This window comes from Amphiura filiformis, chromosome 12, assembly GCF_039555335.1.
Source record: "Amphiura filiformis chromosome 12, Afil_fr2py, whole genome shotgun sequence".
Classification (NCBI taxonomy): Eukaryota; Metazoa; Echinodermata; class Ophiuroidea; order Amphilepidida; family Amphiuridae; genus Amphiura; species Amphiura filiformis.
The window spans coordinates 59,234,553-59,262,191 of NC_092639.1; the positions used below are offsets into that span (position 1 = coordinate 59,234,553).

Here is a 27,639-nt window from a genome sequence, read left to right on the forward strand (position 1 = left end):
TTATTTTAGAATAGAGATAGCGAACCTTATTTAAAATTAGAGATAGGGAGCCTTATTTCAAATTAGAGATAGTGGGCCTTGTTTGAAATTAGTGATAACGAAGGTATAGCGATCCTTAATTACAATTAGTGATAGCGAACCTTCGAGATAGCGAACCTTCAATAAATTAGTGATAGCGGGCCTTATTCAAAATTAGTGATTGCGAACCTTATTTAAAATTAGTGATAGCGAGCCTTATTTAGTGATATCGAACCTTAGAACTAGCGAACCTTATTCTGAATTAGTGATATTGAACCTTAGAAGTAGCGGACCCTTTTTTTAGGTATAGCGAACCCTTTTCTCTTTTAGAGATAGAGGGATTCTCACCTCCATAGACTTTACACGTTAGTGATAGCGAACCTTAGAGATAGCGAACCTTAGAGATAACGGTCCTTAGAGATAGAGGGATGTTGCGGTATAAAGGCAGTTGCACAAAGTCAATTAAAATAACATGAAATTCACAGTTTCACCACTTTCTTTACAGTACTTGACAATGGCCATAAGATCCCCTGATCTTACACCTTCAGATTTCTTATTGTGGGGCTATCTGAAATCAAGTTTTTCACCAGTTCTCATGCAGACCTTGATGAAGCCCAGAAACACATAATTAATTGCACAAGTTGACATCCCCAGGCAGCACATATCTCTCACAAGACGGGGTGTGAATGTCATTGTGAGGAGAGCTGATATGAGTGCAAACAGAGAAACGGGTGCAATCCCGGTGGCAATGCCCTGGTGGCTATGTGGAAGACTATGGCCGACTATTATTGTAAAGATATGGTTAAACATGTGATTTTCATGTTGCTTTGAATAATGAAAGTAGTATCATTGTGATATGAGAGTCGTCATTGCCAAAGGAAAGCTGGAACTGGGCATTATTTCAGAGAGTCGTCCGGAACATTGAGTGCAACAGAACTATGTAATCAATAATAAGAAGAAGATTGCTGGATGAGTAAAATTCATAAATCAATGTATTTGATTGTACATCATCATGATCATTGTATCTTCATATTTATAATCAAGGCTGTTGTCTAATAATGCTCTACTCTTCATTAATCCTAACACCCAACCCTACTTTTTTGCTATCGGAAGTTACAGAAGAAACGAAAAAGGAGAGAAGATGAACAAAGAAGTCACTTGGCACCCCCCGGATTCGAACCTGTGATCCCCCGCATGCCAAGCACACGATCACCAACCGATAGCCACACGGGTAACGCTGCCCCGGGCAGCGATTCCGTGAGCATATAGCACTTAGGGTGATTGCGTCATGGCAGACTCTGGGATTCGCGTTTGCGCAGTGGTTTTCATCGTGGTATTTTGTGGTATCTATGGGTGTTTAGGGTTAAATATTTTGTTAACTCAAACAAACAGTGTGTTTTGTTGTGCATTCGGAAGTAAATTCGGGTATAAGATGATTTTTGAATCCTTCCGACTCGTAACAAGCTGCACTCTGACTCGAAAATGCTAGTTTTGAAAAGCTAAGAAACTCAAAAGTCAAAACAAATGACATTTGAAAAACAGGCCTTTTATAACAGTAAGTCAATGGATTGATTTTTTTTAATATCAAAAATATTTATTGAGACTTGAATAATGAATATGTTACACTTACCGCGCTTTCAAAATATTTAGGATCAAACTGAAATGTGTTGTTCGTCATTTTAATGGAATACATGTCTACTTCTACTTTCTTTTGTTCTTCAAGTTACATGTAAACGTTTTTTGTATTTTATCAATTACTTTACTAGTTTAATAGTTATAACAAAGATCTGTAAACACGGTGATTGCAATTTGAGTCACTTTAATAAAATCTGAGTAGCATAAAAGAACATGTTCTATAATGCACACCACAAAACAATTAAGGTACCAGTCATTGGCTTAGGAAGTTTTCAACATGGGGGGGTGCTGAAAATTGAAAAAAAAATCTGTGGGCCACCCTGGGGTGCAGGATGGGGGTTTCTTCTCGGAGTCAGACTATTTTGCAAAATATAGGTCACAAACACCAATTTTCCGTCTATTTTATCACAATTTTTTAACTTCACCTAGGATTATTGGTGTGTGTGGGGGGAGGTGAAAGGTATTCCAGCCCCCTCACCAAAATTATTCAGGGACTGAGCCCCCAGCCTCCCGGTTCCTAAGTCTATGCCAGTTATGTTTACCCCTGTATATCTTAAATAAAGATATCTCATAATTATATAGAACCAGAAGCCAGTAGTTGTAGCATGGACCTCGTTCGTTAAAATCGTTCAACAACTAGAGACACGATGATCCAAAACCCAAGGAAGATAATAATTCAAAAGTTGCAGTTTGCTTCATTGGATGCCGTATTGATTTGTATACAAAGCGTTCTCGAACAAGAGATTAACACAGTGTTTTCCATTGATTAGCACATAAAAACTAGCGCCACACTTTCCATTGATTAAAACATAAAAGTGCAACTTTTGATTACGTTACTTCCTTGGGTTTTAGATCACCGTTTCTTGAATTCTCACCCAATTTAAACAAATGATGTCATAAATCAGAGGGGTCTGGCTGCTTGTTTTAATTGAGACATATTAGTCTTTGTTTATGATATATAGGGGTGCACATAAATAGGTACCTTAATTCTTTTGTGGTGTATACATTGATCCTGTTGTTATATGTAACATTTTCAAACTATCTTAAGATAGTTTGAAAATGAAGAAATGAAGAAAAAGAAGAGCTCCTGCAGCTTAAAAGCTGCAGGAGCTCTTCTGTTTCTTCATTTCTTCATTTGCTCTTCTCCTCCTTGCCTCGTTTATTCTCCTCTTTCTCTTACCCCTTTTTCTTTTCAAGTGGAGAAACTGATTATGAGAACAGATATCGCTCATTTTGAATTATCACAGATAAGTGGGTTCGGAGAAATGGCCTGTCGGAGAGCAAGCTTTTGGAATGTCATTGTTACAGTTCTACAAATCGACGTATTTGTGAATGTTTTCAATTATCCAGGTAATACATCAAAACTGTTTATCTTGGCTTACTATTTTCAATCTCATTAGAGATGCATATCCAGACCAAATTCGCTGTAGAAGTGATGATGAAACAGGATTAACAACCATGGCAATAGCTGACAACAATGTTTGAATAATCGCCCTGCACTACAAGCAGGTTGCACTCATCACCTGTGTATGTCTGTAATTATGGATTGAATAGAATACCGCTATAATCTTACAGGTAGGAGTGATCATTACGACATAAATAGTCCGGGTCGTTATCCCTGTTCTTTGACATCTATGGTTCAATGCAGAGGTATTGCCTGAACGTACTAGTACAGTGCGATATATTCAAAAATTGTTTAAACTTGTTGCTATAGTAGTTTAATCCTGTTACATCATCACTTCTACGGCGAATAGTCTGAAGGTAAACTGTTGACCCATGACGATCCTGATTTAACGTCCGGGAGAGTCGACAAGGAATTTGATGGCTGCGTCGACGTCGTAAGTAGCCTGGACAATTCATAGGAGACTCTCGTGACGTCAATTGAAACTCGTCAACAGGTTAACGTTAGATCATTCGGCCTGAAGATGCATATTGGAAGAGACTAGACATAGTACTGTATAGCCATCAAAAATAGTCTTAAATGTTTAGATGAACAGTATTAATAGTTTTGTGTACTTCTAAACGACACTAAACAGACATCTTGATGATGGTGATACTAAAACATGTTATGGTCGTCTGGTTAAAACAATTAATGTGAAAATGATATATGCACACGTGACCACGACTAAAAAGAAGCGGTCCAAAGTCTTCGTAGCTGTCTGGTAGTCTGACGATGCCTGCAGGAGTGAAACAGAAGAGTTAGCGTAAGCTATTAACCATACTTTCTAATTTCGGTTGTTTGTTTGTGTTTGTTTCCTCTTAAAGAAAGGTGGGAAAGCAGTAGCCATATTTTTCCAATTTTAGCCACTTAATTATTAAACTATTAATCGTATTTATATTTGTGGTTCTTGAGTTATGATTTTGGATTTCTCTAAGTTTTTCGATTGGAATGACATATTCAATTGTTGAGAGAGAGAAGGTATGAAAACCCCCATTGAGATGCCGAGAAACCAACACGGCATTTTGGTTTACACAAGTGGGCTGAATTCTTTCATTTGGTCGGTTAGTTGTCGTGCAATTCTGTGTGATTTTCTGCACCCAAAATCAATACGATTTATAATGTATAATGAGGCTGGAAACCCAAGACTTTAGAAGGTAACAGGGTTAACTATCATATTAATAACTTAAATCTAAGTTTTCTCTTACGTTCATTTTGTCTTAAATGATACTGCACGCGCACGGTGTCTGAATTAAAATACTTTACCTCGACTTTACTACATGCAACTTGAGAAGCTGATGAATATCTCCCCCTCGCCTCATACTGACTATCTTCCTTTGCTAGATCGCTACCTTGATGAAATGTCCGCAAAGTAACTGCATTAGCGCTCTCTATGGCCGAGTCCTCATTATCAGATATTGAAAACTTGTTTGTAGCTGCAACATTCTCAAACACTACATTTGCTGCGATATCATTGTTTGATGTTGGTACACGAGTTGTGTCATCATCTAATGTACAACAAAGTCTTGGCAGAATTTCTAGCAACAGCCTTCTTTTAAATTGTCCTTTTATATTTTCACCGCAATTGTGTAAGTTAACAGAAATAAGTGATAATAACACCGATAGGGTTACGAAAAGGAAAGACCCAAGCCAGTAAATTCCCAGAATTGGTGGTGAAGTGCTCACTGGAAGCGCATCACATACCAGCAGTTCGAAGAATGTCAATCCTAGTAATACAGAGATCCCTGCGGAAAGTCTCTCTCCGCTTCCTGGTGGTATTAAGAATATAACAATCCCTAACAGTGTCAGGATTAACACTGGTGCGGCCGTTGTAGACAAATGATATGCAGACAATCGATTAAGTTGTACGTCAAATTCAACAACATCAAAACTTCTTATTTTCCCTTCAGTTGCAGTATAAGATCTTCCTGTAAGCTTTTGTAATTCCCATTGCTTAAAGATAGCACCAATATCGCCCGTTATATCTCCAGCTCGTAGAGTAATATAGGTGTTTGGAACACGTTCAGCACTAAATTGCACTAGGCAGTTTTGCACGTCGAAAGGGAAATAAGCAATTGCAATTTTACAAGAGGTTGCGTGTAAGAGTGGGAAATCTAAGAAGACATTCCCGTCGGAGGCAAGAGTTGCTTGGTTGACACGTTTGCTAATGATGTCTTCAAATGATCCAACGACTCTGCAAAAAAGGGTCAATATTATAAATCGAGAAGCAATTACTTAGAGAAATGGATTGGATATTTATAATTTAGTTCAGGTCATTTCACTCCTATACTTTATATAGATCCGTGTTATCATGGGGTCCGTACAATGTACAATGTCACGTACAATGTGGAGTATTTAGGAAAAGGAGAATAATGATGAATGACAATTCCTGTATAGGTTTATTTTTTTTGGATATTTCGGACAATTGCCGGGTCTTATGCCCCGTAACTTTCAGATTGAAAGTTTAATAACCAGCGTAAAGATATTATTTAAAGATATGGTAAATATATTTATTTAACAATTGGATGGACAATGCCGCTAAAAGGTGTGGCATGTGTTTGTGTAGATGTCGTAGTGTGTTGCGGGGTGTGCATGTAAGAGTGAAATTTGTGTTTGCTGGTGAAAAGTCCATGATATCAAGTTTTGACCTTTTATACCAAGCAGCTGGCTTCTTACGTATTCTCAAGAATTAATATCGGTGTCCAAACAGCAGATGCATCGGTTGGAATGAATTCCAAGTCACCATAGTCTTCAGGATCCCACACAAGCCGCTCATCTAACCAATTCTGTATTGTTTAAAGAGGATATAAAATATTATTCATTCAAATGAGAAAGTGTAAACTAAATTATTGTAATCATCTTGAACCATATCTGTACAAAGATAACTTGTTACTGTGCTGAAAAATATAAAGGATGTATCGAGATGCATGGTTAATTGGTTTTGCATGAAAATGTTGTATTTAGTTTTGTAGGTAGGCATTGGCGGGTTACGTGTTGGTCGGTGTGTGGGTTTGTGTGAGTATATAACTGTCTATGAGTGTGATGGTCGAAATATAATCACGAGGTGAAAGATGTATTGTTCCATTCCACTCGCCGGATTATATTTCGACCATTACACGAATTTAAGACAGTTAATATGTGACCCGGCAGCACAAATGAGCCGTAAATTCCCTAAATTGTATTCTGAGTTACGATGTAAAATGTGTACGAAGGTCGTATTCATCGGTAACTTAAGCTGGCCCGACATCTATCTTATTTTGATAGTCAAATAGTAATCAATAATCCTATTGTTGAAGTGGATAATAAGCCTCTACCTTAGATGGCTATAGAACTTTTAATAGCTCTGGTCTTTGTTTGTTTTTGCTAAATCCTGTTCAAGTGGTGGGTTACCAGGCATTGTAATTTGTATAGGTATGCATAACCAACAATTAACAATGAGAGAATTTTCTTAAACCTCGTTGACTTGGGGATGATTTGAAATGACCGCCAATTATTACTGTTTGATATTTATTGCCAGCAATGTGGAAAAACAGACACATGTAGAAACGAAAAAAACTATAATTTTGTTGAAGGAGCAAAGTTTAACAAACTATAACCCCGCTTCTGGATATCGTTTGAAGTCAAATGATATACCATTTTTAAGTTTATGATGTTTATTTTTTAAACACAAAATAAAACAAAATTGACCGGGGGAGGAAGTTACGGCTCATTCGCCGTGAACGGTCACATATTTGTTTTATATCACTCGTACATAAATTCTATTCCTTAAAAATACTATTTAAGATAGGGAATACATTTTTCCATCAAAATAACACCATGTTTTATCGTGACATACTTCACATTTTGGTGTCAATCCCATAACTAAATCGGCGAGTCTAAGAGTCAGAGCACGGCATGGCGCAGGCGCAGGCGCAGCAATACGATGGTAAGAACTATCACACGGAGAGGCTAATGGTAAAAATGATAAATGGCAATCAGCCAATGAACTGTCTAGAATTTATGTAGGAGTGATATAATCTATAATCTATAATTATTTAAGTGCAATGGCTGTATGTAAGGAACTTTGGAAGTGTGGATGTGTGAGGTGGATGTATTTATGTAGGACGAATGGGGGATGATTGAAATGAGTCTAAATCCAGTAGTGTATTTCGGAGTTGTGTGGGGTGGATATTTGTGTTTATTAAAACATACTTTGGCATGTCTGGTCTCAAGTTGAGAGTAACGTCATGTTTGATTTTGCAATGGCAGATTCGAATCAGTGCAAATCGCCATTTTACTACGTGTGTGTATACGTGTTTTTAATCTGCAACTGCGAAATCCAACATGGGGTTACTCTCAATTTGAGACGAGACAAACCATAGAATACAATTTAGTTCAAGCTTTTCTTACCAACCGTATCCACGATGAAGCTGTAAATATTTCATCGTTTTCATCCTGTCAAAATCAAACAATGCAGAGAAAAACAAAATGTTTTATCAAGTCAGTTGTGTTTCATACAAAATGCTTCGAGGCGATCCATAACCTTTCAATTGATATATCATGATAATCCCTTAAGATATGAAACATACGTAGCTACTCATAACAATTCAGCATCTTACTTAGAATTAATATAACTTAATATTGTGTACGAAAATAAAGGACGGCGTATAACCACAGATTCTGGTATAACAAAAATAATTATCTACAACAATGCAATAATTATAATGATTTACTTACAATTGTAATATTTACAAAAATCTATTAAGATTGACCAGTATAAATATTAAAATATAATTATTCATCCTTATAAGGCGCCGATAAAAAATACAATAGCCATGTTTCGCCCGTTTTTTAGCTGTATGAAATTTTGAAAAGCAGTTTTTGGTCGAAATCGATTAATCATGACAGACAATTTTTGAAGAAAATCAGACAATTTTCAAAATATGTTTGCAAATAATTGTTCAAGCTTTCGGGGATTTTTTAGAGTCATTTAGCCTCTTCCAAAAATAAATCCGTCCTAGAAAGTGGCCCATGCATGCGTGATCTTTTCCTACAAGTTTAGATCGGTGTGTGTGTGGGGGGGGGGGAATTTATTATGTCAACAAAACAGTTGATTTGGGCACCCTCTGTATATGGGCAGTTACTATATTGAGAATATTCAAAATGTGCTGTGATTGCATTAAAACAGTGCGATAAAAAAGCACTGAGATTAAGTAGATTTTGTTCATTTTGAGCAATTCCATAGAAAACCGAAGATGTTCAACGCTGGTTTAACAGGAACCACCGTAGAGGATGTGATGAGTTGGTCAAAGATGTTTGCAGGAGTGTTCATGCTCCCTCGTCCTTGTTTACAGTGTATCACGCCCTCTACGGCGATTCCTGTTGCATATAAAAGATCTAATGGGTTGCCAGTCTGATGAAACCAGTAGTGTATTGATAAAACGTCACTGAAATGTGACTTAAACATCTTTTTTTTTTTTTGGAATTGTTCACAGAACTCAATAGTTGAAATTTACATTCCCAATGTTACTGTGATTTGTGTTTTGGAAAATGAGCTAACGAACAATAATAAATAAAACATTACCAGTTTCACTATATCTTGTAGCGTCATTGAGATCTCGATATCGATTGGTTCGCCTGAGCAATTACCAGGTGGCTTCCTTGAATCATAGGTATCGTTTAAGAGATCGTTATGTAAGCGAGATTCCTCTTGACAATAGAGGGATGCCGATGTACTGCAGAAAGCTGCAAAATATCAAACAGACGACGAAATGAAGGTTAAAGGTTCAAATATATTAGGCATTCATGGTCATCAATCCAAACACAATGAAAGAAAAACATTGGCTCGACGACCGACAAAAATCACTGTGGCAGCAATACAGTCATTGGTTTGAAAATCAGTGTTAGGTCTTCATTTAAATATATAAGCGACCTAATTGGTATCTAGGATAATGGAAAGAAATCATTGTCAACAGAACAGAGAGTGTTCACATGCATCATGTGCATAGCACTAATAAAATACTCGAGGAGCTTAAACACGGGACATCATAGATCTTGACTCCAGAAAGAAAACATTATGTATGGCGTTAACAAGAGAGAGAGAATCTCACGCCCAATTCTACTTTACAGAGATACAATAAGCCTGCAGGCAAAATACAGAAAGGAGATTGTTCCTATTGAGAAATAATGCATCTAAATACATATCTCGTAATTAATAGCAAATGAGAAGAGTGATAGGTCTGAGATAACATTGAAGGTGTTTAAATGATTTCAAAGGGATGATACGTTGAACCAGGGAAGTAATCAGGGGGAAACAACTTTAACATGATTCTAGTCCTGTATACGCAGTACCAGTATCAAAAAATGCAATTAAACAAAGTAAGATTTCAAATATTTTTACATTTTTCAAAAGGAAGGATGATTGGTTCAACAGAGTTTCAATCATTTTTATTGCCCTTTATCCAAATATCGGTGCTTTAGAGGTAGAGATGATATTATCCCTTTCAATTTGTTGTCATTTTTCGTATGTGCTTTTAATAAGTTCTTGACACATAAAGCCTGAGATGCGTTTGCTGATTTGAGATTTATTACATTCGAATCATTTTCAATTATCATTTAGCTTCTTACAAGAAACAAGTATAAAAAATACATATAAGATGTTTAGAATGTGTTGCTGACACCTGTTTATCTCATTCGTATCTTTCTTGAACAAGGAGAGTAGAGTCAGTCTTGCCTCCCCAGTATAAAATGCCGTAGGTACTTTGTTGTCCTTAGCAGATACCGTCTTTTACTTCCGGGCAGACTGACTCAAATATTTGCATCTCGATAAATACGAGTAGTATCTACTATTTCATTTACTAGAAGATTCTGCATGTTCATGTTGGTTGATTCAAAAACACCTGTCTCCCAAGTAGAAAGACAGTATATGCACATGTGTTTACTTTGTAAACATTTGGTGTGTTTACTTTCTAAACACTATGAAAGTAAACATGTTGAAATGTTTAGAATCTAAATACTTTCATGTGTTTACTCTTTGTGCTTATGTGTTTACTTCGTGTTTAGGTGTCCTATACCTTTACTGTGTAAATGACAAATTAAACACCTTACAGTGTTTAAAAAGTGTTACAGAAACCCTAAACACTTGTATTTACAGTGATATTCGGTAATATTTCGTAAATTTTTACTTGCAATGGAGGCTACAGTGTGGAAAGTTCGTCTAAAATGATCGCAAACATTGATTGAACCTAATACTATTAATGTCATTGCACAGAACTTGCCAAATATATTTTAATGTTTAAAAAAAGAAAATATTCTCAATGGTTCCTGTTTCACCAAAAATGTAATGTGAAGAAAATTAAGTTAAAACCACGTCATAGAGACAACATACAACGTAATGAAATAACGGATCACTGCATGCATGGCAGGTGTGCCTCGTGGCCACAATAAACTCATGTTTTAAAAAACAAAATATTTCTGAACGCAAAAAAGAATATTATCATAGTCATTTGGATGGAAGATATTGAAACCGAAATGGTAAGTGAGAATTGTTGAGCGTGTAAAGGAGGCCAAAAATGCCATAGTGGGAGTCGTCTGGATGGCAGATGTAACTTGAGCATTAAGCATATTATATCATAATGGTGATTCTTTATTGCAGAGCGTGAAACATGGTTATATATAGATATATATACATTAAGAGGACTCGTATACTAACATTTTTGCAATTAACAACATTTCTTTATATTGTTTATGTTACATGATATATCTTATCGTTGTAATCCCTACGAAACTTTGTTTTTGTTTTCTCTTTGGTTTTGTTTGTTTTTCATCTCCTTCTTCTAATTCAGATCTGAAACCGAAAATAAAACAATAAAGAGGGAATATAGTTTAATTAATTGTAGGCCGCCTTTCATATTCTAGCAGCATACACTCATCTTGCTCATATAATGTTATAATTATCTCCAGTCTTTATGTAAATACATGTTGCTTTGACATACATATAATAGATATGACCTATCAAGTAAACAACAACAACAACAGTATCTGCTCTATCAAGTACCAGGAGATACTTTGTTTACCTTTGGAGCAGACTGGTTCAAAAACTACATGAAAATATAAATATACTGGTTTAAAGGGCCATATCTGCTGTTATTTATTTGGAAAGTCTTCACAAAAAGTAATGCAACCGTTATAAATAAGCATATAGCTTCAGAACTATTAATCGTATTCACAATTTTTTAATATAGAAAGAAGGGTGGTTTATTTACCAGCATTTTGATACCCAATTCAACCATTATTATGTTTTGATGGATCCAAGTTGTGATAATATTGGATCCAAAACATAATAATGATAAAATTGGATGCTTTACGCCCCATATTTATTGGTCTCGCTATGAGTTGTAAAATATTTGACTCGACTACGTCTCGTCCAATATTTTAAAACTCATAGCTCGACCAATAAATATGGGCTCAACTGATCAATTTTATATCAATGTCGTTCAATATTAACAACACATAATTATTTTCAAAGTAAAATATCCGAATAAAAGTTACAATTTACAGCAATCAATAGCATTATTGAATGTAAAATCTGCCATTATATTCGCGCTGAATTAAAATCAATACAAAAACAACTGCAACTTTTATATTCGGGTTTTGTCTTCTTTAAAATGCTGCTGTGTTGTTAATATTGAACGACATTGGACGAATGGGGTATCAAAATATACGTAAATAAACCATCCAACTTTCCATGTTAAAACAAGTGTATGCGATAAATGTTTCTGAAGCTATCCGTATTTATAACGCAATATTACGCCGGGGGCAGACTATATACTACCTAAAAGGAAATATCAGCTATGCTACTTATATACAGATACTACGTTTTGACATGAGAGGGCCAGGTATGTGAGAGCAGATAATTCTATGAAATAATCGCTTTTGAACAGGTGAACCAATCTGACTATAGGGTAACTGTCATGATGTATGATTCCTTCCGTGGATTTAGAAAATGCTCTAAGGAACGTGTAAAGCAGATTTCTATAATTCATTTAACGTACCACGTTGTTTATAAAGGGGATATCAAGTCACAGATATAAAGTAAAAGTGCCATTACTTCTTATTTATTCAAGCAAAAGTGTACATTTTTTGGGTCAAGTACTCTCAAATGTGACTTTTTACTGCCCATTTAGGTCCGTAATTCACCAATCCAAAAAATGAAAAAACATTTTGAGCGAGTAATTCTTTTTCAATTTTTTAATGTGTTAATAACATGGTTTTTTTTTTGTTTTTTGTTTGTTTTTGTAATCCTTGAAATCTTTTAAAATGTTGCTATGTTAGGTCAGGTAGAGCCCCAATTCTGATCTTTGATTACATTATTCATGTGAATTCACGAAGAGTGGCTATCGCAGACAAAGTATAAAACTGAAACTCTGCTTTCAAATACTTTTAAGCTAAAATGACTAAATGAGGTATTTCGGTTATAGGTAAACACGTAAAATATGTGACAAAAGTGCATATGAATGGTAATGTACTTTTAAAAGCAGATTAGGACGTTTCTAATGAGAACATACTAATGCACTTTCTGCATAAGCAAACACTCATCAGGTTATCCGTTTGTTCCCCGTTGTTTGTTTCCTCAAAAGTACATTTCAAGTGTCATCCCTTCATAAATATTTTCATGAATAGTGTTCATATTGGATTTGATAATATTAAATATAATGTAATATACTATAGAGTAACGTACATGCGTCAAAAGGAAAAGGAAAGGAGAGGAAAGAGAAAATCTTAATTGTATTATTAGTAGTGAGAGAATAATAGAAAGGAAAACACAAGTAAACCGATAGCACGATGAAAGCATAATTGGTATTACGGTTTAACAAATAAGCCATCTACCTATAAATGTAATCTTAACATGACATTACTATTTCAGATATTCGCGAGGATGATATAGCGATGGGTTAGTGCAAGAAGGCCCCATCTGTAATAGCTGCCAGGTATCATATGTTTAAATGTGTACAATATAGAATGCAAAAATTGATGAATGGCAGCTATTGCAAAGAATGCATTTGCCCTTAATCCTCGGTCTACCGCCATTAACTCGTGATAGGTCAGTTTTGAACAAAATCAAAGACTACCTCAACGCTATCAAATTATTCCTAAAAAATGTCTATAATGTTGTACATTTTCATAAATCTAACGAAAATCTAGTTGAACTTCATACACCCCCATGGAAGACAATCTCCTACCCAGAGGGTGTAGTCACCCATTCAGGTAACTCCATTTAAAATTAACACTCCATCTGTGGAAGAATCTATAATGCAAGGTCATACATAGGGGTGTATAGATTTCAACTGGAATAGCTTAATATTGTTCAGTGCTATCTCAGAATGATTTTGTAACATCAACAACAAAGTTTGACTAACCACTCTTTCCCCGGAAAGGTGGTAGGTAAAAACATTTATGACCTGCCATAACGAAATGAGTATAGTTTCGCAAGTTGGTATTGATATTCTTTGTGTGCCGCGCACCTCTACAAGCCAGTAGTATGTTCTTCGTGAATAGTCCATTTTGCCCCCCCCCCCCTCCACCTCCCCCCTCCCCCGCATTCGCTAAGGACATACAAACATAATTCTGGCTTGAACAGGTGCGTGTGAAACAAAGAACACCTCCGCAGTAGCCGGGGCGTTTCGAAACTTCCAACTTGAGACTTATTTTGTTTGTAGCAGGTCACATTTCAGCTCAAATGTGCGCAAATGGAGGGGCTTACGACTAACCCAAGCCATTTAGACGATTATTTGAGTACTGTTTATTATAGAAGTGATGATGCAATAGGATTAACTACCATGGCAATAGGTTAAAACAATTTTTGAATATATCGCCTTGAACTACACGAAGGTTCCACACATCACCTGTGCATGTCTACAATCATAGATTAAATACAAAAGCGCTCTTTTCAAAGATACAGGTGCGAGTGATCAACATGATATATTCTATCAAATTGTTCTTTGACATCTAAGGTTCAATGCAGCGGTACCGCGTGAACGTACTGGGGAAGTGCGATATATTCAAAGATTATTTTAACCTATTGCTATGGTAGTTAATCCAGTTACATCATCACTTCTACAGCGAGTAGCGCACCGCGAATAATAATGTTAGGGGTGGTGGTACAATCCCCACCGAGACTAAACCCCAGAACAGAGAGTCAAAATCAAATAAGAATAATCATGTTTCGGTTCAGATCCTAACCCATTTAACCCTGTTTGAACCACCTTTGATGTTATTGAAATCTAATCCTCTTCTCATCTACAATTCATTATCAGAGATATGTCAAGATATTCTGCGAAGTCTTGGATGTGTATAGATGCATGATCTCTCAATAAAAACCATCTCTTTTCTGTATTTTGCCTGCAGCCTTATTATATCTCTGTAAACACCTCAAGTAATATTGGGCGTGAGATACTCGCTCCTGTTCACGCCATGATGTTTTCTTTCTCTCAGTAAAATGATGGGATATGATCCCGTCTGCAGTCTGCGAGACGTTGTGTATACATGATATTCGGAGATTGCTATTCATCTTTGCTATGTTAGTTTTATTCAGATTTTATTCAGAATTAGCAGCTGTTACAGCCATCGTGGTATTGCCATGGTCCACAAGGATTTTCTTTACGGGAACAGTTAGAAATTCCGAATGGTAATTAAACAAATACCCAGGGTATCTAAGTGCGCAATGCGATAGCACCACTGCTGTATGTAGTTCGAACTCGCAACCTTCCGGTTATGAGTCTGCGCCCATACCGCTAGTCCACGGTGCCCTCAATAGTCTTGCACGCAAATTTTCTTGCAGACACTATTGTAATACTGTGTGTTGAGAAGTGTTTAGAAGTAGATTTAGTTTCAAATTTGTAGGCATACTAAAGTTAACGAAAATTACATGAAACAATGCCCTACCACAACTTTGAAACAAACATCTAAGTTCGAGTCCTGATCCACAGTTTTATATAAAATTGTGGACTACATTTAACAGTAGTTCCCATTATGCCTTTGATGATGTTTGACAAGAAATACAGTATTTCCCACTCGCTTAATTATTCCATACACAAAACATATTTAATATTATGACCAGTATTCCAGGAAATTATCAATACAAAATTATTATGAAACATGATCTTCATATGAGACGTTATCTATTTAAAGACAGCCATGACAGTTGCACTTCGCACGTGTCTGCACTTCGGCAGTTTTTTCACTCCTGTCTGAAATTGGTGAATGATGGGATCATCTCTCAGGTAATAAACTATGAACGATGGTCTTTGGTTGGAAAGATTTAATTAACGAACCCAAACAATAGGAAGTACTAGAAGATTTATAAAGTATAGAGCATCTCTAAAAGGAAATTATTCATTGATCATTCACTTTCAAACTAGTAACGCTCAGACTTATTTTAATTAACTTTATAAGCATTGTAAAGTAACAAATCATACTTGAAACAACGACCTTTTCTAATCAATGAAACAGCGCGAATTTATCTTATTGGAATGCCAGCACATACATTTACAGTTTCGCAGACGCAACAGAACATTATGTGAAATTAAACTTAAAAGTCTTGTACTTATTACAAATCAGACATTATACAAACTGTTAAGGTAATGAATAAAACGCGTAAACAGTGATTGCTTAGTATCATGAAAAAGGTTAGAATTAAAGACAGAAAGGTACAGTGCGACAACCATACGGCAAATACCAAGTAGTCTGAATCACTACACCAGATATCCCCTAAAATCCCATCCCCAATCTATATACATTCTACCCCATTATGACCAATTATCCCCGTCGACTAAGAATCCCCGACCTACCCTAAAGGCGCTGTCAGTACCAACCATAATAGCTGATTAAGTTCGGCGTGTATCTCGCCTGTAATTATTGTTTTCTGATGGATGAAAACGTAAAGCCTTTGGGCTCTTACTTTGTGATTTATCTCAACACTAAAGGTAGCTTTACTATACTGAAAAAACCAAATCGATACAAGACAATCCAGTTTCCTCAGATCCGTATCAACATTTCCCGAAACGCGTGAGCGTAACTCGCACATTAATATTGTATCTCCTTTGTATGCAACGTGTATGTGCAAATTAATTAAGACTCGGATCGGTGTCCCCGCGACGACGCTTTATGTATGACGTCTCACCTCCCTGGATAAAGTACATTAGTATGGTTCAATTGGGCTCATATAGACGCGTCGTGCCTTTAGCGCTATTTAAGCAGGTATCCGATTCGGTGTCTTGACCTATCTTGATAGAATTTTATTCATCCATCCGAAAGATTTTTGGTTCGTTAATAAATTTTTGCTATGGGCGTAAGGGGAATGCATTATTTTCCCAGGTATACCACATCAAGTGCAATTAATATTTGAATGTCATCATAGAGATTATTATTGAGGGAATTGGGTTCCTTTTAGATCCCCTAGACGCAGGGTTTAGCTACTTTACCTACTATCATCTCACTAGATTTTCACTGATATTTCCTTATTTCCTTTTTCATGGTTCTGAGCAAACACTTCAAAGGAAGCCAAGTCTAATTACAAAATTATATGCTTTATCATCACCTTCGGCATCATATTGTTATCAGTTTCTTATTCTTACAAGTGCACACCTCATCAATTAAACACAATCAAAATTCAAATATAACGCCATTTCATACAAAATTCAAAACCAAATATAAACACTCTCAACGCTCCGGATATCCTTTATTTGGCTTAAATCGTGTTTTCATCTTTACATGGGGTAGATACTGGTATAATGTCATTAAAACATCAGAAAAGAGAAACAAATAGCAACGAAATAATTATCAAAAACCTTTTATCATAAAATGTTAGGAATAGAATACATCATTTGGTTAAATTTAAAAATATATATAAATAGCGCCCTCAATTTGCACACAAATATACAGTTTACAGAATAAAAAATACAACTTGTTAGAAAAGAAACGAAAATATATGTTAAAAAGAGCTGCAAATATATGAATATATTAGTACGATAGTTGTTAGTAATGGCCCGTTCTAGAATTGAACATTATCTAATGTTTTGTTAGAAAATTTAATAAATGATCATATCAAACAAGCTTATTTTAGATTTGTTTCACTTAGCAGAAGAGAACTTAGACAAAACACATTGTTCCAGTTTTTGAAGTGTTTCGGCGAAGTAGTGAAATTTCTCTTTATTTCAGTGTATACTTCTGGTGTAATTAGTTTTTTTGCATTGTTTTTGCCTCGTGCTGTTTTTTGAGCTTGCCTATTTAGCCCAAATTTTGGGACTGATTAGATTATATAAATAATGAAGCAAAATAGCGTTAAAACAATACAAGAAATTTTTCTTTAATTCTCGGCAAAAATAATACAGAGAAAGTTTCCCTATTTGTTTGTTACAGTTCTTCCTTTTCCTGCATGATTCTTCATGATCATCATGATCATCATCTTTATAATCATGATGATGATGATGATCATCATCATGATCATCATGATCATGATCATGATCATCATCATCATCATCATCATCATCATCATCATCATCATCATCATCATCATCATCATCATCATCATCATCATAATAATAATAATAATAATAATAATAATAATAATAATAATAATCCGCCATCACCTCCTGCTGCTGCTCCTCCTCCTCTCCCTTCTCCTCCTCCTCCTCCTCCTCCTCCTCTTCATCATCATCACCATCATCATCAGCAGCATCATGATTGTCTTCTTCCTCTTCATTTCCATCTTTGTATTTTCCATCCTTCTTCGCTATTATTGTATAATCCTGATTCCCACAAGAAAATCTTTGTAACATACCCTTGTATTTTGTATGCGCTGTATCGTTACTCTAATTTGCTCAAAATATGCAAACTTGTTAATTCCACCTGTAAAGTACCCCCGAAAATAATATTTCATATTCAGCAGCGATATGAAAGAGGAATCCTCTGTTGCAAGACTATATTTATATCTAATATTTCTCCCGAGCTTTCAAATCAGCTTCTGGTACATCTATAAGCTTTTGTTATTACCTATACACACGTCAAAGTTTGTGACAACAAATGACGCTAATGCACAGATTACCCTTACCAATATATTAGATATGAATTTTTGGTGACAGTTTGCAGCACCACAAAACATTTTGACAATGCGGGTTTCGCTGTATAATGTGCGTATCAACTCACGAAAATACCAGGATATTGACTGTTTGCGTAATCCGAGACATAACCCTTTTATATACTTGTGGCATGAAAACTTGATTTGTTATTTTTGTTTTGTTCGAAATAACATGCAAGTTATATAGGATAATATGAAAGCGAAATCCGAACAGTTATATGGAACATTGTCAAAACAGAAACACATATCTCGTTTCATATAGCAGGGATGTAAAAAATGTCAAGTTCGTTTAGTATCTATATATTGACAATTCCTTTACAAAGTTGCACTTCAAGTTTACTCTGTGTGTATCGGAAATACTATCGAATACATAACATATAATCAAATTGAAATCTCTAATTATATATTACATATTTACATATTAATACACATCTTTGCCCTAGGTTGAAGAGCCCATTCAAATTGTTTAAGGGATCTAAAATGAGCGTTTATTGCGTTTCGACAGTATTTTTTGTATGACATGAGAGCACCTCAGACCTATCGAATTGCATTCTGAATACGAAGCATGTCTTTCTGATATCAAATAATTTTCATTTTTGAAAATCACAATATAATACAAATTTTATGACAAATTATAAAAATTTGATATTTGTCAAATTTTTGATATATAACAGTCCTCGAAGTAAATTATATAAATCTAATGATATATTCTTAAAGTGTATGTAGCAGGGAGGAAAAGCCGACGGTCAATTGAAAATTTTGACCTTTCATATTGAAGATATGGATTTTTCCCAAAAGACCTATTTATTTTTGGTGTTTTGGGAAAAAAAATCCATATCTTCAATACGAAAGTTCAAAATTTTCAATTGATCGTCGGCTTTTCATCCCACCTACATACACTTTAAGTATAAATCATCAGATTTATATAGTTTACTTCAAGTACTGTTAAATATCAAAAATATCAATTTTTAATGATTTGCCATAAAATGTGTATTAAATTGCGAATTTCAAAAAATCAAAATTATTTGATATCAGAATGACATTCTACGTACATTCAGAATGCAATTCGATATGTCTGATGTGCTCTGATGTCCCAAAATAAATACTGTTCAAACGTTCATACCCCAGCCCTTAAGTACAATAACCAGAACAATTTAAGTTGTATAAAGTTGTTAAATATCACAGAATTCAAAATCTAAATAATAAGTACAACTTTTAACACATGGTACTTCGTGCTAAAAGTTTAAATAAACCGCCAAATGATTTTTGCTAATTGTTGGACCATGCTTTGATTTCTAATTTTTAATAACCTCTATAATAATGACTTGACAGTTCAGACCACTTCTTTTATGTTACAAAATATCTCACTTAGGTTAGACAGGGGTTAAATAAAACTGAATTTTTAGAAGAACATAAAGAACGTTTTATGTTCAATGAACTCAAATAGGCAATAAGAAATAGAAAAATAAACATTGAAATCGTATATATAAGATGTAGTTTTAAGTATTTTCAGTCTCTCAAATAACCAGTAACCACCTGCAGACTCATACTGGGGAGGAAAACACAGATACTGTTTCATTTTTACCACATCTGTGCTACCAAGTTACAAAACAGTATCTAAGTAAGTAACATAGCATTATATACTGCGTTTTTGCGTAGGAAGTGCAGTCTGCTTCCAGAGTAAACTCGTCGGTCGCTACACATAGTGGTGGAGAGTGAATTTTCAAAATTTTCCGTTTCACATAGTGACGTAAAGGTTTAGAGCTACCTATATCCTATAATAGTTATTCCTTTTTAACTATTAAAGACACAGTTTAATAGTTTGAACCTTGAAACTTTAATTTCAAATGGAATCGTTCTAATGAGAGATAACAGTGAAGGAGTATCGACTCCATTATTAGTAACATATCCTTCAAACACGCATTTTGTCCTTCACGTACGCCACTGTGTGTTGCGACCGACGAATTGCAATACCTACAAGTAATAACATAACATTACTCTCTGTTAATTTTGAAGGTAGTTATTGATTCTGAAATACAAGTTTTCCGTTATGCCAAAATACATAACTTATGTAAAAGACGGGAAAGGAAGTTATTGCTTCACTGAAAACATTTAAAACTTGGTACTTTATGTAAAATTTCATATGTATGTTTGTCAGTTTTGCTTAACATAGATAATATTAATTATATTGAATATTCTTTGCAATAGTAAGCACGGTACGGTTATTGTCTTTTAAAATAACACCCGGTTTATTTTCATATTTAAATTTTCATTTTCTGTCTGAAAGTCTTCTGAATAATTTATGACTAAATGAAACCGGGTATAATGAGAAACACGATGCTTTTAGTACATGAGAAATATTTTCTTTAAAAAACCAGGAGGCTTTTGTAAAATCTGTTATGCTTAATGGAAATGCGGAATAATATTACAAGCATGGTATCATTTGTCATTTTAAAGACATATCACCTTCCTTGTTACAATTACCATTTTTATATGCGCGGTGCCTTTGATGTGACAGTAAGTAACATTTCACGACTCTCAAATAAATTTGGGTGTGATTTTTTCGAAAATAATGTAAAAGAACTAAACTATATACCAATTCGTTTTTTTATTTTTTTTATTTGGCTAATTGGTTCATAGAAGGTTTTCATTGAATTGAGTTTCCTTGTGTTTATATATTGCAACACCATGATCAAGAAATCGCGTAGAACCACCCTTGGGAAAGATCTAATGTGTCAATGTGTTGCTCTTTTCCACCGTGGACATACTTGTTCAAAGACTACGCGTTCATCTACCTTCTTACCAAATATAGTAAAGTTTTTCTTTTTGATACATTTTTTCAGATAACGGCGGTATGTTATTTATGATAAGAAAAGAGGTACCACTAGAATGTACCTCATTTCTTAACATACATGTATATAATGAACCACTTGTCTTGAATCATTGAAATTTCAGTGAAGTAATTGGATTCCTTGCCCCTATAATATACATAACTTTTGTTACCAGTGTGCAGTTATTTTTTGAGAAAAATGCAAAAAATAGTCACAAAATTTATCAGGTGGTGTAGTACCACCTTAAACTGGGAATAACCATCTTCATATCCCAATTACTTAAATAAAAATAATAGATCGCATGTATTTATTCCCATTCATTACTCTTTTATGAGAGATTTGGAATTGAATCAAATACTGGAACTTACTTTTTGCAACTTTGCGACGTTGCGTCTTCATGTGAAAATATCACTTTAAAATATTGGCAATTTCTTCATTCTAGCTTGATTTAGTTATTCAATAGTTTGATTATATTAATGTGTTCCTGTTAATTCTCATAATTCGGACACATTAGTATTACAAGAATATTCTCACCACGGTTTTCCTTTTTCACCATTATTTTCGTTTGATTTTCCCTGCCTAAATACATCATGTTACACCTGCGGCCATTCACTATATTATTTAGCTTACTCGTGAGCTTTCCTGTGAGTGCTGATATAACATTTGCAATTTAATTCTGATGGTTATCACAACGAATCATAATATTCGGAGCAGTTTTGCCTTTACTGATTGTCATTTGAGATAAAACAAAATTTGTTTTAAATGTAATTTCTCTTTCAATTGTTTTTATACCAAAACACATCTAGGAATTGACAGAATCTGATGACATTTAGAAATCGCTGTCCACTGAGATTTATCATCATCGTCGTTTTCTTCTTTCATCATCGTTAGCTTCAGCATCATCATTGACATCATCATCATCATTGACATCATCAGTAACATCATCGTCATCCTCATCATGATCACGATCATTATCATCGTCATCGCCATTGTCATCTTCATCTTCATCATTATCATCACCAACAGCAGAATAATATATCATGATATCAGAACAAATGTGATAAAAACAATTGATCAATACATATTGATTGATGCAGAAGAATTAGTAATAGTTTTAATTATCGTTTTCAAATACTGCCACGAACTTCTCGTGAATATAGCTATGGTACACCTACAAATGATTCTATTCCCAAACTTTGTGATCATGTGTCATTGGGTTAATGGGCTATTCCAGAAAAGGAAAATACACCCCCCCCCCCTAGATGATGTTGAAATTACCGAGTTATTCAAACCATGGGCGTCAATCCCGGGGATAGGGGGAACATGTCCACAACCTTTCGGCAAAATGACCCACTTCTTGTTCTTTTCAGCCGCTTTTTAACCATTTTGACCGGGTGTCCACCCTCCCACACACACACACATTTCAAGCCGGATTGGCGCTAATGATTCACACTGTAAATGTGGTAAAGATTGTCGCAAATCCGGTTGCTGTTTTGTTGGGGTTTTGTTTTTCTTCTTCTTTTTTTGTTGTTTTTTGTCCACATTTATGACAATTCGACGAAATAATTTCAATATTTCGTGACATTTTTCATATATGTCTAGGCTTTCAGCTTTCAGGCTTTTTTCACCCAGTTATACCGTGGAAATGCAAGAATATTATCTGAATATCTTTGGATTACCTTATATTATTTGAAAAACAAAAGGCATCCTCTCTTCTTTTTCTAGAATAGCCCAATATTATAGACTCAACGATCCACATCCTAATTGTTAATTGACCCTTTTGTATAACATTTACTTCTTTTATGACCCATTTACTCCTCTATTCGTCAAACGGCAAGAGTTTCTAGAATGCTGCTAAAATAAGAAAACTTTTAATGCTAATTTATTGCACATTCTAGTGAAGCGTATTAATTAGCCGAGTACCTTATTTAAATAGCCGAGTGAGAGGGTTTGCAATGAAATATTTTTTGTGTCAAAACTGAAGCATCCTATGTATAAAACAATACATGAATATTTACTGCACATCATATATAACAATTCGTGATACCAAATTGTGGCACATTTGATGTCGTTTAAGAGGCAGAGAATTTTATTTCAATTTTATATAGGCCAAAAATGAGCAAGAATAAGGATAGAAAAAAACGTTGAAAATTCTATGTAAAAATTACATTAGACCCCACCAAAGATTACTGTTTCCTTTTTATGGTAATCTAATCTTTTATTTCCTGGGAAAAAATTGGGATCTAATGTGGATTTTTTAAATAATTGATAAAAACATCGAACGTGTATACAAGAAAAATGGTAGACTGACTGGCCATACCTCGCAACCAACGCGATGTACTGCAGAGCACGTGGCCGAAATCAAAATCGATTTATGTGTATCATAGTACCCTCGTATTAATTGTTTGTATGCGCTTAAGAATTCAACAATATAAATAATGGTAGCTCTATTATAATACACATTAATGTTTTTAGGCAAATAAAATTCCAAAATATGGTACATTTTCTGCCTTTTCTTGTCACGTGGTAGGCGTATGTTGAAGTTGCGATTATATGTTCAAATAAGTTTCAGATGGATAACAACAAGACAAGTGGCCGAGCGGTCTAAGGCGCTAGGCTCATAGAGTATCCAAAGCTGTGCGACGTTAGTTCGAACCCCGCCTCTGCCAAACTTTAAAAAAAGTAAAATTTAAATTTAAATTTTATATTGGAGAAATGTGACTGGGAGAATTTATGTATGGCGTGGAGTGGTGTATGACCCATTGATGTCTTTACATCTGATGGGTTTTAACTGATTATTGGAATTGCTGTAATAACTCTTGTACTATTCTGCCGAGTTCTGTTCTATAAGTGTTCCATTTGTCATAACATAGGTTTTGCACCAAATGTCAATATTTTTAAGTTCTAAAATTGCTTCTATACGCATCGTTGCTAACTTGTGAGTGGTAAGAATTCCTGCGGGTCTTGAGCTACCAATTGCAATTGATTTTTAATATTCGACGTGATAAATAATAATATTAATCAAAGTGTTGTGCTTTAATATGTAAAATGAAGTGTGAATTAATTTCCTATTCATCATGCAATATCAGGGGAGTTTGGTGACAGTAAATTTTGTTTACCATGTTTACGATCTATAAAGTATCTACTGACTGGCTGTCTTCTCAATAACTCTAAGCAACTAAAGATCAGATAATTTCACATTGAAAAATCATCACTTTTTTCATCAGTTTTGAAACGGAACTTTCCCGAACTCCCGCATCTTGCGCGTTAATCTAAAAGAGTGTTATTATCATTAAATGGCAGAGTTTTTATTTCGGGTTGATTGTTATTGAATTATTGGAGCACACTTATCGTGTCTAAAATACAAAACTACACATCATTTTGCCTTTTCTGTTAAAATCTTGGATATGGTATACACCATTATCATGATTATTAATCATATTTTAATTTTAAAGATTTCCTATCGATTAATACGTATTAATGAAAGATCCCAACACGCACACCTGCAAAGGGCTCTTTTCCTGAACTTGTGATATCATTTTATTCACCACACCATTAAATGAGTTGAACTATTAATTTAATTTTAAAAACGTCTTTTTAAAAGGCATTATTAATTGCCCAAATAATCATGGAAATGTAATCAATAACTGCCTGTTTGGGGTTTTGTAGCTTACTCGCAAGATTTAGATTAATGTCGATGCTGCATATCCAAAGTGAAATTAAGTTTTGACGAATAATAAACGTTGGTTTCTTCCTATTGTCATAATTCTGGTAACTAAAATGACATTTGATGACAATCATTGTTATACATTGTTTTATGGCTATTTGATAATCATTTCCAAAATGACAGAAAAGCAAAATCGTTATATCAACGCATCTGCTCTGACTGAGTACTCGGTTACAAGTAACCCCTGCTCATTGTGCTTTACTCCGTTTGCACGACACTTAGATAATATCAGTTTTCGCGCCAGTATTTAATTACAAGTCTTTTGCCTATACTTCAAGACTGCGTATTATTTCTATCAACTTACTTTCTGATATTCAGAAAACTGTGAGCCAACCATTATTTGATTCGGATTTATGTGACCAGCTCCACATAATCCAGTAACATGTCGGTAGACCTACTTTTCATATAATGGCCTATACAGATTCTAACAATAAAAATTATACAAATGCAATTTCGCTTTTCAAAAAAAAAATGGCAACAATGTTATATTCAGTGGAATGAGTAACATCTTGGTTAGCAGAAAAATTTCACTTGGTTTCTTTACTAGTCCGGGCTCAAACGCTATGCTCAAAATTAACTAAATCGTCCAGAAACGAGTTGGGCCACTTTTGACATTTTTGCGCATATCAAGCTTGATATCTGAAGGGGTAATAACATAAATGTGGTATGCAGTAGAATTATTAATATCTTGGTTAACAGAAAAGGTGTTTTTCTTAGCTCAGGTTCAAACGCTTTGCCAGATTTTACTTAATCGCTCGAGTTGGGCCACTTTTTGCACTTTCGCACATCAAGTTTGTACCGCGTAAAATGCACTCCCATCATGCTTATCGTCAAAGATCTCGGAACAAAGCAAAAGTTTTTCATGTTTTTCTTTCATTTAAGTGACATTAGTAAATAAATAAAATGATATTTATTTCAAAATCATAAATTAGAATAACACTTTAAATGCTCCATTGTGTAAAATGGAGCAAATAAGGTTAGCAAATATTATAAACTGTTGCGATTTTGTAGGTTACAGCATCTTGCGAATGGCAGTGAGCTTTGGCAAAAATTGGAATACCACTTCAAATGCCCAATTGTTTAAAATTACCTATCTTAAGGTTAGCAACTATTTTGTTGCGATTTGGTAGTTCACAGCATCTTGCTAAAGGTAGTGAGTTTTGTCAAAAATTGCATTGATCAATAATCATAGCAAGTGTGTAGTAGAATACAAATATCACAGATATACTTTTGTAGGTCCTGTGGTTGTTTAAATCATTAACAACAATAAATCAAGCAAGTTTTGAAAGTATATGATCAGAATGAACTTTTGCAAAACACCAAAGTGTTATTTTTCAATAATATATTAATTTAGATAATGAAAAACTATTTCTTTTATTGCTTCGACCAACAATATCTAGCCTACCCTTAAGTGCACCGACCAGATGGTTCATGATTCAACTCAATCTATCACGTTTGCTACACAAAGACACGGTACGGAACTGGCACAAGCTGTTTTAGGAGTATTTTACACAATTGATCATATCTTCGCTTGTAGACCACCGATTTTATTGAAAGAATGCCTACTTAGTAGCATAAGAAATTACCTTGACGACCCAGTATAATTCAATACAATCAATAGGTGCCATGTTGTCCTAATACTATTTTCTAAATTGTATCATTTTTTGTTTTTTTTTGTACAGGATGCATATAATAAAAGTTGTCCAATCCCTTATATTAAGTTTTTGATGGTACCCATATAATTCATTAAAGAAGAAAATTAAGTTTAAATTTCTTGGTATTAGCCGATTCTGATAGAAATTATAGAAATTCAGTACGCAATCACTTGACATCGTGTCTTCAAAACTATATTCGGTAGCATTTTCAAGTTACTTGTTGAGTCTTTACAGCAGTAATGAAATCTCTACAAAGTAATATTTTGTTGACAGATACAATTATGCACACCTGCACATTACCCATAGCTAAAGTTTGCAATCACCGTTTTAATCGTTATTGAAATTCCCTGAACCAGAACTTAATGGTTAAATATGCATTTAGCATACAATATTTATTTGTTCGCTGACCCAGTAATGTGTGCATCAACCCGTTGTCATTTACTCAATAATTTAAACTACATGGTGGTTCACTCGTGCATTTACCTTTGAGAGCTGAAACACAAGTATGGTAATTAATCCTGTTAATTGCATAGTGTTAAGCGTTGTGTTGCATATTTATGTTCAAATTCTAACACTGACTATATCCCTTTCCATATCAAGCATTATTCAGAAACCTAAATATTTCATATAATGTAAACACAGTGCTAACATATTAATGTTAACTTATATATTCAAAATCAAGTTCGTGTCCTGATTAAGATCAAGTTCGTGTCCAGTTAAACCAAACTTTAAGCAGTGTTAAGAGATAAGAGAACTATAATTGTAAAAGACAATACACAATTATACACCAACCTTGGGTAGTCAAGAACAAGACGAGATAACACTGCAGATAACGTACTAACATACAAAGTCGTAGCTTCCACATTTTGACTCGTTCAATTATGATACATACACTTTAAAAAGACTTAGATCGGTCATCTACCGTAGATCTACCACTTGACGAAGTATTGCTGCATATCTTTCTGCTAGCGCTGATATCTATGGCATCTCAGATTCGCTACTTATGTACACATTTGTAACACATAACAAAAAGCCACGGTTGCAGTGTACGAGTTCTGATATCATTCTGTGCAAATATGATGTAATGTGTTCCTATCTACGTAGCACGCTGAAGCTAAAATTCATGGCACGAATCATAGACCGTGGATAAACAGGGTAGTTTGTTAGTAGTGGGTGTCATTGACTAAGTGATTGACGGAATCTATGACAGGTTATATGGA

At 34.7% G+C, this 27,639-nt stretch overlaps 1 protein-coding gene across 1 annotated transcript; it reads right to left on the minus strand.

The window, feature by feature from the left end:
* Positions 1–1,590: 1,590 nt before the first annotated feature.
* LOC140166501 (neuronal acetylcholine receptor subunit alpha-10-like) lies at positions 1,591–27,572 on the minus strand. The gene is made up of 6 exons (XM_072189980.1): positions 27,212–27,572; positions 8,655–8,815; positions 7,481–7,525; positions 5,768–5,877; positions 4,358–5,285; positions 1,591–3,830 (listed from the first exon to the last, which is right to left on the minus strand). The coding sequence occupies exons 1-6, from the start codon at positions 27,282–27,284 to the stop codon at positions 3,720–3,722; spliced, it is 1,428 nt and encodes a 475-aa protein (XP_072046081.1). The 5' UTR covers positions 27,285–27,572; the 3' UTR covers positions 1,591–3,719.
* Between the last annotated feature and the right edge of the window lie 67 nt (positions 27,573–27,639).